The sequence below is a fragment of the Entelurus aequoreus genome, linkage group LG21 (genome assembly GCF_033978785.1).
Source record: "Entelurus aequoreus isolate RoL-2023_Sb linkage group LG21, RoL_Eaeq_v1.1, whole genome shotgun sequence".
NCBI classification, from domain to species: Eukaryota; Metazoa; Chordata; class Actinopteri; order Syngnathiformes; family Syngnathidae; genus Entelurus; species Entelurus aequoreus.
In genome coordinates this window covers 22,763,482-22,777,531 of record NC_084751.1, presented here as the reverse complement: position 1 = coordinate 22,777,531, position 14,050 = coordinate 22,763,482, and the positions used below count along the sequence as shown (strand labels likewise).

Genomic DNA, 14,050 nt, shown 5'->3' with positions numbered 1-14,050 from the left:
TAATAATCAGTGGTCTTAATCAAAATCTTTGTACATTTCTGGGTTGTAGTAAGCATCATACATTATTATTACCTTATTAAAGACAGAATGTATTCTTTCAGCTCTCATCACATCTTGCAGATGAACCTAATAATTGTTACATTGTAGGTTTTGGGCTTGCGACTGCAAGGTTCTCAGTGGAGGAACACAACGGGGGCGTGGGTTGACGGCTGCCCAGACGTCAAGTGTAACTGCTATTTCTGGTCTTTTTGGAAAACCTTGTTACATTGTTTAATGCATCCAGCGGGGCATCACAACACAATTAGGCATGATAATGTGTTAATTCCACGACTGTATATATCGGTATCGGTTGATATCGGAATCGGTTGATATCGGAATCGGTAATTAAGAGTTGGACAATATCGGAATATCGGATATCGGCAAAAAAGCCATTATCGGACATCTCTAGTTTTACCAATTTAACGTCACATAGACAGACAAACAGAAAGTTTGGGTGGCTTCAAGTTAATTTTTTCATGTGTGGAGTAGACTCACCCAGTGAAGACCAAGCAAAGCAGAGTGCAGATGAGAATGAGCACCTGGTTGAACATGGCCGAGTTGGTTCTCTGGATTGCTCTGTGGACATCATTCTGCATACAAAATACATTTAAAGAAAACAAACTAAACACAAGCAAATATTCTTGTAGGAAACTTCCGATGGGTATTGTACTTAGGTGTCTGAAATCTCTCCCGTCATTGGGTTAGATGCTTAGTGAAAATAGGTGATGATAATGGATGTTCCCTGCTGGTGCAGTACAACTGAGCTACAAAAGATACACATCATGATGGAATTTGCAAAAACCCCAGGAGGAGTCCTCTGAGATGTGCACTATCTGCGAATAGTTGCTCAAATGAGAATTCCTGATTAGTGAATTAGTTGAAATTTAAACCACTGACAATGCAGGTCGTTAATATGCAAATGACACCAGCTCGTTAACACAAGCCATCAAGTTAATGATCATGACTCACAATCATGTTTTCCAGAGCGCATTTGGCAAGCCAGCAGTTGAGGAAGACAGGGATGAAAATGTTCCTTATGGAGGGCCAGAAGATCTGATAATGACAATTATTAATTTCTTAAATCACATAGGTCATCCTCTCTTGAATCATCATTTACCGTGATGATGAAAGGAACGGTGTTGATCATCTCCAGAAGAAAGGAAACTTGGAATATCTGTTCCCAAAGGTTACCCTAGAGAATAAAACCCATTTACAACTGCACAGGGGTCGATTTCTTCACTGCTTCAGCCTAAACAAGATAAGGTCTCACCTTGTAGCTCAGATACATCAGCAGCATTGTTTCCAGGAAGCTGATGATGGCCACTGTAACCTGTTATGACAGCAATCATTTATCATCACAATCTAAAATCTAAACAGATGATTTAAGAATTGGAAGTTTGGGAAAATATTTTGACTTCGAACCGGGCTTGTGCAAAATGCCAAATTAAAATCCCAAAGTCCAATTAAATTTCATGAATTTTGCAGTTGTGTGACATTATAGAGTTGGAAAATATCAAAACTTCACATGGACGGTTAATACATGATTTATCTAGACATTGTATTTCCATTTCTAAATTCAAACAAATTGGAGCAATGACTAATTCAAACCCCAAAACCAGTGAAGTTTTTCACGTTGTGTAAATCGTAAATAAAAACAAAATACAATGAGTTTCAAATTATTTTCAACTTACCGGTATATTCAATTGAATAGACTGCAAAGACAAGATACTTAATGTTCAAACTGATACACTTTGTTATTTTTTTGCAAGTATTAGCTCATTTGGAATTTGATGCCTGCAACATGTTTCAAAAAAGCTGGCACAAGTGGCAAAAAAGACTGAGAAAGTTGAGGAATGCTCATCAAACACTTATTTAGAACATCCCAGAGGTGAACAGGCTAAATGGGAACAGGTGGGTGCCATGATTGGGTATAAAAGTAGCTTCCATGAAATGTTCAGTCATTCACAAACAAGGATGGGGCGAGGGTCACCACTTTGTGAACAAATGCGTGAGCAAATTGTTGAACAGTTTAAGAACAACATTTCTCAACCAGCTATTGCAAGGAATTTTAGAGATTTCACCATCAACGGTCCATAATATCATCAAAAAAAGCCTGCTCTGTGGGCTAGTGGTTAGAGTGTCCGCCCGGAGATCGGTAGGTCGTGACTTCAAACCTCGGCCGAGTCATACCAAAGACTATACAAACGGGACCCATTACCTCCCTGCTTGGCACTCAGCATCAAGGGTTGGAATTAGGGGTTAAATCACCACAATGACTCCCGAGCGCCGCCACCGCTGCTGCTCACTGCTCCCCTCACATTCCAGGGGGTGGAACAAGGGGATGGGTTAAATGCAGAGGGTAATTTCACCACACCTAGTGTGTGTGTGACTATCAGTGGTACTTTAACTTTAACTTTAAAAGGTTAAGAGAATCTGGAGAAATCACTGCACGTAAGTGATGATATTACGGACCTTTGATCCCTCAGGCTGTACTGCATCAAAAAACGACATCAGTGTGTAAAGGATATCACCACATGGGCTCAGGAACACTTCAGAAAACCACTGTCAGTAACTACAGTTGGTCGTTACATCTGTAAGTTCAAGTTAAAACCCTACTATACAAAGCCAAAGCCATTTATCAACAACACCCAGAAACACTGGGTGTTCAGTTTTTGAAAAGTCGGATTAACGCACCTGGATTATGCGATTCGAAACCACATCTCTTGAGGGGGCGTGTGATGCCAGAGAGGACCCTTAACCCGGAAGCTGGGCCCGAGCTCATCTAAGATGGACCGATGCAAAGTGTAAAAGGGCTCTGTGGTCTGACGAGTCCACATTTCAAATTGTTCTAGGAAACTGTGGATGTTGTGTCCTCCAGACCAAAGAGGAAAAGAACCATCCGGATTGTTATATGTGCAAAGTTCAAAAGCCAGCATCTGTGATGGTATGTGGGTGTATTAGTGCCCAAGACATGGGTAACTTACACATCTGTGAAGGTGCCATTGATGCTGAAAAGGTACATACAGGTTTTGGAGCAACATATGTTGCCATCCAAGCATTGTTATCATGGACGCCCCTGCTTATTTCAGCAAGACGATGCCAAGCCACGTGTTACAACCTTGGCAAAGGCCTAGTACCTGACTGCCCCCCAGCCAGGGATACGGTGAAGACCTCAACGGCGGAGCAGGCGGAAGACGGTAGACGTAAGAACTACCACAACGGCTGCGATGGCGGATGAAAGCTGCAGCAGAAAAGGGTCCCCAGTCGTCTTGGACTCCATGCCACTGGACCCTGACCCGGATCTGTCAAGGATCGTGTGGTGACTGTCTGTGCACCAGTCTCCCCACGTTAAACACACGCACAGGCATCCTCCATAAAGGGATACACCCCTACCAGGATGATCGTCATACTCGCTTCGAGAGACCGCCGATGATGATGACAACAGCGTGGCTTCATAGTAAAAGAGTGCGGGTACTAGACTGGCCTGCCTGTAGTCCAGACTTGTCTCTCATTGAAAATGTGTGGCGCATTATGAAGCCTAAAATACTACAACGGAGACCCCCGGACTGTTGGACAACTTAAGCTGTACATCAAGCAAGAATGGGAAATAATTCCACCTGAGAAGCTTAAAAAATTGGTCTCCTCAGTTCCCAAACATTTACTGAGTGTTGTTAAAAGGAAAGGCCATGTAACACAGTGGTAAAAATGTCCCTGTGCCAACTTGTTTGCAAGGTGTTGCTGCCATTAAATTCTAAGTTAATAATTATTTGCAAAAAAAAAGTTTCTCAGTTCGAACATTAAATATCTTGTCTTTGCAGTCTATTCAATTGAATATAAGTTAAAATTGGATTTGTAAATCATTGCATTCTGTTTTTAATTACGAATTACACAACGTGCCAACTTCACTGGTTTTGGGTTTTGTAGATCATGCAGTGGAACCTCGATTTAGGAACTTAATTGATTATTTAACAGGGTTCATAAATTGAAAAGTTTGTGTCGTGAAGCAATTTTCTCCATAAGAAACAATCAGTACGTATCCATGCACTAAATTAGTCCGATTTCTCAAATAGTTTGGCTCTAAATAAGCATCCCACAGCCCATGGAAACACCTTAAACCGATCGTGTTCAGTTTTTGAAAAGTCGGACTAACGCACCTGGATTATGCGATTCGAAACCACATCTCTCGAGGGGGCGTGTGATGCCAGAGAGGACCCTTAACCCGGAAGCAGATACCATTCAATAACAACAGTAACAATTGTAATCAAAAGGATATGTTTTACTCGCTTCGCAAATTAAAAGAAAATAATATTTTGAAGTGCATCGATGGTAGAAAAAAAGAAACCGATTTATTTAAGAAGGTAGCTAAGGAAACGTAATACGAACGAAATACGAATGAGATGAAAGTGTTAGGAACTCGCATGGCTGCAGTTTTTGAGACCCCAAGATGCAGGAACCAGCAGATGACGTGAAGGTAAGATGAGTTTTATTACTCAAAACAGAGAGGGAAAAGAAGCAGTCTTGCATGTAAGCCTTCCAAACATAAGGCGATCTTGGAAGCACTGAAGAGTGCTCGAGACAAGGCATAAATAGAACATATGCTGATTGGCAGCAGGTGTGGACCGGCTGCCAATCAACGGCAGGTGAGGAAAAAACAGGAAATGGAATAAATTAAGAGCACTGACGGTAAGTAAATACAAAAACAAGGAAACAAACATAAATGAAGTGACAGATCGTCACAGAAAGATAATGAAGTAGGTATATTAAAGGCGAATAATAAAGAGTACACACACCTCTTCAGTCCCTTTGGTGGCCAAACGATCAGAAATCACACACCCCCCTTAACTTCAACAACTACATTTGCTGCGATAATAAATATTTTTGAAAAAAATCCACTTTAAATTCTTATTGGCAAATGAGCAACTGGCGAGAGGAGAGAAAGAAGCAGACAAAGGGGGAGAAGGGAGGGCAGGAGGAGGAGGCGCAATGTGTGTGTGTGTGTGCCCTTTTGGAAGAGGCGCCGCTGAACGACAGGTAATGGCTTTTTCTCCGCTGTGATATTAGTCCTCCTTGGCATCTTTTGCCAGAAAAATCTGGTCTCATCACAATCAAAACACTTTGGTACAAAGCCTGCGTCGTCACACTCTTTAATACAGGGGTGGGCAATTAATTTTTACCGGGGGCCGCATAAGCAACCCGAGCACTGCTGGAGGGCCACACCGTCAATATTTCAATTAAATTTTGCTCAATATTATTTTTGATATACCGTAACATAAATAATAATAATGATAACAATAATAATAATGAATAATAATAATAATGATTTAATTTAACCTAACTTAACTTTATACAAAAGCAGATTGCTTTTGATGGTTTTATTTTTAACACTGTTTTACACTACACTTCCTGACGTATAATACAATGCAAAAATTTCTATTTCTGCACAGGTTTAATTTCTGTCACTTTATCCTGCATTATCCAACATTTTTCCCCGTCAGATTTGGACAACTATCTGCTGTTAAAAATCGTTTTTAATCATATTTATTTTATATTGTTTGTTATATTGGTTTTATATGTAATTATGTTTTGTTTTTATTCAGTTATTGGTGGCGCTAAGGATAATATTTGAATATTGTTTTTAATACTGTTGTGCAGCACTTTGGAAACATTTTGTTGTTTAAATGTGCTATATAAATAAAGTGGATTGGATTGTCACACCTGCCAGCTTGTCCCATTTCAGTCCTAACATGTCCAAACATGCATTTACCTATGTGAACAAGTCATTACCTGGGGTTGTCCCTTTAATTGACTGCATGGCTGCCAGCTCCTCCGTGATTTGAAATTCTGTAGTTATCCCACGTAAGAAGATGAGCAGCTGGGCGGTGTTACGTACATCGCAGCTCTCATCCAAAGCCAGCGAAAAACAGTCAAAGTCTCCGGGCATACAGCGCAACAGAGTCCAATAAGCACTCCTTAATAAACTCTCCGTCAGAAAACGCCTTACTTTTTCTGGCGCTTTTGTGAGAAATGACGAAACTTGTCCTGACAGCTGCATCTCTGGGGGTGTGAAGTATGGCAAAAAGTCCTTGTTGGGTTTGCAGTTTTACCATCAACGCATCAGCCTCCCTTGCGCGCTCTTCATCGGACAGATTCCGGTATTTTTCCTCGTGCTTCGTCATGTAGTGGAGATTCAAATTATATTCTTTAAACACAGCAAGCTGTGTACCACACATTAAGCACATGGCTTTACCTTTAATTTCTGTAAAGAAATACTTGGCAGTCCATGTCTTGTTGAAAACACGCCATTCGTCATCAACTTTTCTCTTTTTAGCGTCTCATCACTTGTCGCTGTGCACCTTCACTCACAGGTTACACCCGGACATACGCCCATAAATAACACTTTTCAAAATAAAAGCAGCACAGTTGTATTGCGCGCACGACATAGATGTTTTTTAAACTTTATTTTGTAATTTGTGATTGCGCTGTTCCAATCACTCACGCGCATACGTCCACACGGAAGTAATACAAATAACGCTTTTCAAAACAAAAGCAGCACCGTTGTATTGCACACTCGACATAGATACTTTTTAAAATGTATTTTGTAATTTATGATTGGCCTCACGCGGGCCGGACAGGGACGCACAAAGGGCCGGATGTGGCCCGCGGGCCGTATAATGCCCAGGTCTGCTTTAATACAAGTAAGCACAAATGAATGAATAAAGCGTTCGTACACAGAAATAATGTTCGCACACGGAGGCATATTTGGCTCGGTCAAAAAGTTCACAAAAAGAGGCGTTCATAAATCGAGGTTCTACTTTACTTTGAGGTTTCACTGTTGATCAAAACTTTGCATTTGAGCGTGGCTTATACATTCATTTAAAGTAGTTATAGTAGTTATACTTACTTGAATAGCCCAAACAGGTACTTTCCTGTCCACCCAAAAGATCAACTCCCTTACAGAAAGAGTGTAGCAATTATTAGACATAATTTAATTTGTACATCATGACAATGATTGGAACTATGTTAATACATTCTAAGCTAAAGCAGCATTCATGCAATTATGACTATAGGAGGACATGCTACAATGTTTTTTGCTTCTTTCACTCTTTGGCTAAATGTTCACTAAAAATTGTAAACATTTTAATGTTGGAGAAGTTTTTAGAAGTTATTTTTCGATCAAGGGCTGTTAACACACAAAATGTAAACATGCTACTGTCATATAAAACTCAATGGTCTAGACCAGGGGTCCCCAAACTTTTTGACTCAGGGGCCACATTTGGTTAAAACAATTTGGCCGGGGGCCAGGCTGTATATATATATATATATATATATATATATATATATATATATATATATATATATATATATATATATATATATATATATATATATATATATATATATATATATACTACCGTTCAAAAGTTTGGGGTCACATTGAAATGTCCTTATTTTTGAAGGAAAAGCACTGTCCTTTTCAATGAAGATAACTTTAAACTAGTCTTAACTTTAAAGAAATACACTCTATACATTGCTAATGGGGTAAATGACTATTCTAGCTGCAAATGTCTGGTTTTTGGTGCAATATCTACATAGGTGTATAGAGGCCCATTTCCAGCAACTATCACTCCAGTGTTCTAATGGTACAATGTATTTGCTCATTGGACCCCGACTTAAACAAGTTGAAAAACTTATTCGGGTGTTACCATTTAGTGGTCAATTGTACGGAATATGTACTTCACTGTGAAACCTACTAATAAAAGTCTCAATCAATCAATCAATCAAAAAGGCTCAGAAGGCTAATTGATGATTAGAAAACCCTTGTGCGATCATGTTCACACATCTGAAAACAGTTTAGCTCGTTACAGAAGCTACAAAACTGACCTTCCTTTGAGCAGATGGAGTTTCTGGAGCATCACATTTGTGGGGTCAATTAAACGCTCAAAATGGCCAGAAAAAGAGAACTTTCATCTGAAACTATTCTTGTTCTTAGAAATGAAGGCTATTCCACAAAATTGTTTGGGTGACCCCAAACTTTTGAACGGTAGTACATATATATATATATATATATATATATATATATATGTATATATATATATATATATATATATATATATATATATATATATATATATATATATATATATATATATATATATATATATATATATATATATATATATATATATACTGTATATGTATTCCTTGCGCACTAATTGACTGGAAGAGCGCGTACTTGCCGCTGATGATGTCACATTATCGATGGGAAAATGCATTTTAAGACAATATGATTTGCCTGAGCAAATCACAGAGAGTAACAAGCGGTAGAAAATGGATTAGAAAGGACAGATTTAAAATAATATTAATAATTTCGAAAAATATATATTGGATACTGGCGGTCCAGATCCGTAGTTTGGGGACCCCTGGTCTAGACTATAGCTGTTCCTAATAATTTGTTCTCATCAGGCAAGGTAACCAGAATACAATTAGTGTAATTATATTAAAAATAAAACCTTTCTAATAGTGTCAATCAAATCTGAGCATTGTTATCGGTGAAAAGACAGCAATATTTCTATGTATTACCTTCTACTGCTTACCAGTTAATGTCCCGATCCTGCACCGATCCATTCCAGGGACAGTCTATGCTGTGTACGAATACAAACATAGCTTTTCATTTTCAATCTTATGGTTACTTACGATTTTGGACTGCCAGAAGCGAGCAAACATGTATTAGTCACACTTGCAAAGTCAGGCTTCATGTACACCAACCGCCTCTCATCTCATTAAGCCATGCATCTTGTTGCTATGCTACAAGGTGACAGTCCTTCATATAGGATTTAGGGGCACTTGCATATTAGCATTTCTTATTGTTGCCTCTTTCCATTGTACTTATGCCAACATCAGATGTTAGACAATTGTACGAACCACTTGGTGTTCCCACCGATAGCATTCGTTTGGCTCGGGCTGTGGGTAGCGTTTGCGCTCTGTACTGGGTTGTCCGTCACCACTCGGATGATGTAGAGCAGACAGGTGAGCAGCTTCAGGGAGAAGTTGAACACGCGGATTCTGAGGCCTGACGGCAAAGGAGGAAATCTTGTTACATATCAAAGTAGTTTTTAATGTCCGTAAAGTAGACTCTGTCATACAATATGGATTTCTGCATCTGAGTATACTTGAACTTTGTAAATGGCATACTTGATCGTTGATTTTTGATGAAGAACAACTTCAGACGCTCCTTGAAGGTGTTTTCATTCACGTAAAATTCAACTTGCACCCTGGCAGAGGGAGCACAAACACAACACACATCTTATCATTAGCACAAGCTTCAAATTGTGTACTTATGATAATGCTTTTACAATCAATTCTGACTGAAATTAAGTAATTATCCGGGGATAGGTCAGACATCTGTGAATTTTTCTGCATGAGACAATCATGAGCATTGTGTGTAACGATACACTTGGAACATTTACCCTTCTGCTGACATTCAATTACACAGCGAGCAGCTTTGAACGAGCCCTCGCACCATAACAGAAGTGCAATTTCCTGTTGCCACTGCGTGGCTCTTTGACGAATTGATTGACCGACCCATGCATGGCTTCAAGGTGTCATCTTCATCATGCACACCAAATATGATCAAGATCTGACTGAGTGGAGCAGAGTTAGATATACATTTTTGTAGTGAATTTTCAGACTGACCATCAAAGTTTGTGGCCAAGCCAAGTTGCAGTTTGTCTTTGTCCATCTCTTTAGTCTCCACAATTTGGATTTGGGCTCATTTGGTCCAAGTCCGAGTTTGGTAAAATAGGGACCATTATTTTGTTTTAAGTCCAAATTAAAATGCGTGTCCTGTTATGACAGATGTCTCCATCGAGTTCGATGACAATCGGTGAAACTGACGGCAGCGACTAATTTTTAAGGAATATATATATATATATATATATATATATATATATATATATATATATATATATATATATATATATATATATATATATATATATATATATAGGGAGTAGTGTTGAGTAAGTGTTTGGGGTTTTCGTTTAGGACTAGAGATGTCCGATAATATGGGACTGCCGATATTATCGGCTGATAAATGCTTTAAAATGTACTATCGAAAATTATCGGTATCGGTTTCAAAAAGTAAAATGTATGACTTTTTAAAACGCTGCTGTACGGAGTGGTACACGGACGTAGGGAGAAGTACAGAGCAGTTACGTCTCCCAGTCATACTTGCCAACCCTCCCGATTTTCCCGGGAGACTCCCGAATTTCAGTGGCCCTCCCGAAAATCTCCCGGGGCAACCATTCTCCTGAAATTTCTCACAATTTCCACCCAGACAACAATATGGGGGGCGTGCCTTAAAGGCAATCACATAATATTTACGGCTTTTCACACACACAAGTGAATGCAAAGCATACTTTGTCAACAGCCATACAGGTCACACTGAGGGTAGCCGTATAAACAACTTTAACACTGTTAGAAATATGCGCCACACTGTGAACCCACACCAAACAAGAATGACAAACACATTTCGGGAGAACATCCGCACCGTGACACAACATAAACACAACAGAACAAATACCCAGAACCCCTTGCAGCACTAACTCTTCCGGGACGCTACAATATACACCCCCCGCAAGCCCCTACGCCCACCTCAACCTCCTCATGCTTTCTCTGAGAGAGCATGTCCCAAATTCCAAGCTGCTGTTTTGAGACATGTTAAAAAAAATAATGCACTTTGTGACTTCAATAATAAATATGGCAGTGCCATGTTGGCATTTTTTTCCATAACTTGAGTTGATTTATTTTGGAAAACCTTGTTACATTGTTTAATGCATCCAGCGGGGCATCACAACAAAATTAGGCATAATAATGTGTTAATTCCACGACTGTATATATCAGTATCGGTTGATATCGGAATCGGTAATTAAGAGTTGGACAATATCGGAATATCGGGTACCGGCAAAAAAGCCATTATTGGACATCTCAATTTAGGACCTTTAAAATTTACAATTTTTCACAGGTTTGGTGAATTGTCATGCATATTAAGGCTCCCAAAAGTGCAAAGAAACGCAAATGATTATATTAAAAAGCAGTTTCAATAGGACCTTTGTTTTACCATCACTAGGTGCTCAGGCCCTAATGAAGCTCAGTAATAATCAGTGGTATTAAACACAATCTTTGTACAATTCTGGGTTGTAGTAAGCATCATACATTATTATTACCTTATTAAAGACAAAATGTATTCTTTCAGCTCTCATCACATCTTGCAGATGAACCTAATAATTGTTACATTGCAGGTTTTTGGCTTGCGACTGCAAGGTCCTCAGTGGAGGAACAAAACGGGGGCGTGGGTTGACGGCTGCCCAGACGTCAAGTGTAACTGCTATTTCTGGCCCCAGTGCACCAGAGAGCAGACAGAATCCTTCAGAGATGCAAAATATTCTCCACAAACAGCTGCCACAATAGCAGACGAGGTATGAACACTTCTATACAATAGAGTGCCCCATCCACCCACGCGCCATCACAGGCGGGTTATGTATTGACCTTTAATTGGCCGCTGTCGATCACAGAATTACATACTCTCTGAACAGCTCTGGTATGCAAAAAGACGCAAATATCTTACAGCGGGCATTCCTCCAATCACATTATTTGCAGCTTAAATAATGTCACTAATGAAATTACTTTTGGACGATATTTCCAACTTAAACCTTTTTTTTTTTAAACTTTAGTGTTAAATATAATACAAACAATGTATTATATACAGGAGTTTTATTTTTTATTTTTTTTAATATATTTTGTTCTAACAGTTGTTAGAACATGTCCTTAGAGCCTATTTATCAGAAGAACACATCTCCTCCCTTACTTGTTTGCTCTATTTTTGGAAAAAAAGATGTGCTCAAACGGTAAATTTTAAAGTTTCTGATTTTCATGACCCTGTTCATGGACTTGATACCACCTAGAGATGAGCTCTCTCCATGTATATGACAAGCACTTCATAGAGGACAGCTTTGTAAAAAAAAAGCAGGTTTTGCTACAGATTTGAAAAATAAAGACTAGATTTCTACCATCAGTCAGCTACAGACATGAGAGCGACACTTTTTTATTATACTGCCCTTTTTGACATACAGGCGTTGTAAAAATAGAAACCAGACTTTGCTAGACACTATAAAATAAAGACTAGAGTTCTGCCAAATATCCATCAGTCAGCTACAGACATGGGAGCTATAGTTAGTTTTTTCTAATGTTTTTTTAACTTGCATTGCTATTCTAGTGTTGCTATGTTTATGTCCTCTTTAATGTCGTGTGTTGTATCTGACAAAACACATCCATTACATTTGTTAAACGTATGTTTGAATGACTGTTAGGAATGTTAGAACATAGCTTGAAACAGTTTGACACTGCACTGGATTCACTCAATGTCCATCATTTCTTATGGAGAAACCGTCTAAATTCAAACTAATACCAGGTTAAATAATTTCTGATAAAAGATTAGGTCACTCCACACAAAAATGTACGAGAAAACCACAATCTGTTTTGCCTCAACATGTGACTGGGCTAAACAACAAAGACATAACTGCTCACATGCGTTAAAAATTAATATATCATTCCGTGGTGTAAGCGATATAAATCATCCCTCGTGTGGCTCTGTACCGTACCTCTGCCCTGTATCACTACCCCAAGGATCCAAACTCCAAGTGCCTACAGTCGGACTATTCCAGGTCGGAATAATGATCCTCGGATCCATGGTGGAAAACACCTGTAGCTATGCGTTGCGGTCTCTCCTCAACCTATTAAAATGCTCTTTACAACTCATTCAGTAATACGTCCAAGCATTCTGATGAAGGAACTTGGACATGAGAAGCAGGAAAGCTTATTGGAATATCCTATGAAACATATACAATCTCTCTCTCCTTGCCCCTCCATCTCTCAAGCTGTTGCCACAGCAACATTGCTACAGACTGAACAAGAAGGAAAAGTGGCTGATGCTGGGTACAGCTCCATGCAGGGATACAAAGCGTGCGTTTGTAGGTAGAGTATAATCAGACAATGTATCGCAATTGTTGCATTCCTACAGGCAAATGTCCACAAATGTCCCAGAATTTCTGACAAAAGTGAATACATCTTTGACATGACAGCCACCATTTTTTCTTAACATATATTTCCCTAAGGGACCGAAATAAAACTTGGGCATAATTTGGAGTAGTCAATGCACAGCCTGTATATCAGTATATATTTACTATCCACTGAAAATGAATACACAGCCATAATTGTCCTGTTATGTAAAGGTCTACAATAGAGATGCCGATAAATGCTTTAAAATTTAATATCGGAAATTATCGGTATCGTTTTTTAAATTATCGGTATCGGTATTGGTTTTGGTTTTTTTAATTAAATTAACATTAAAAACACAAGATACACTTACAATTAGTGCACCAACCCAAAAAACATCTCTCCCCCATTTACACTCATTCACACAAAAGGGTTTTTTCTTTCTGTTATTAATATTCTGGTTCCTACATTATATATCAATATATATCAATACAGTCTGCAAGGGATACAGTCCGTAAGCACACATGATTGTGTGTGCTGCTGGTCCACTAATAGTACTAACCTTTAACAGTTAATTTGACTCATTTTCATTAATTACTAGTTTCTATGTAAATGTTTTTATATTGTTTTACTTCTTTTTTTTATTCAAGAAAATGTTTTTAATTTATTTATCTTATTTTATTATTAATTTTAAAAAGGACCTTATCTTCACCATACTTGGTTGTCCAAATTAGGCATAATAATGTGTTAATTCCACGACTGTAAATATCGGTATCGGTTGATATCGGTATCGATCATTAAGAGTTGGACAATATCGGAAGATCGGATATCGGTAAAAAGCCATTATCGGACATCCTTAGTCTACAATCTTACAGTAAAGCAGCATGGTGGTTAAATAGGGATGGGTACCTTTCACATTTGAATCGATACTGGTACTCACTGGTACCAATTTTCAGTA

The 14,050-nt window shown here is 38.7% G+C and overlaps 1 protein-coding gene across 2 annotated transcripts in view; it reads right to left on the bottom strand.

The window, feature by feature from the left end:
- The window catches only part of LOC133638504 (potassium channel subfamily T member 1-like), a 66,390-nt gene that overhangs the window by 31,143 nt on the left and 21,197 nt on the right, over positions 1-14,050 (bottom strand). Inside the window, exons 3-10 of one of the 2 annotated variants that reach the window (XM_062031176.1) lie at positions 9,232-9,311; positions 8,962-9,109; positions 8,634-8,681; positions 6,941-6,989; positions 1,310-1,369; positions 1,157-1,231; positions 1,009-1,092; positions 535-629 (exon numbers count right to left, since the gene is read on the bottom strand). In XM_062031176.1, coding sequence (XP_061887160.1) covers positions 535-629; positions 1,009-1,092; positions 1,157-1,231; positions 1,310-1,369; positions 6,941-6,989; positions 8,634-8,681; positions 8,962-9,109; positions 9,232-9,311 — 639 coding nt within the window. Of the gene's footprint in view, positions 1-534; positions 630-1,008; positions 1,093-1,156; positions 1,232-1,309; positions 1,370-6,940; positions 6,990-8,633; positions 8,682-8,961; positions 9,110-9,182; positions 9,312-14,050 lie in introns of both variants that reach the window. The other variant, XM_062031177.1, reaches the window with a different exon arrangement.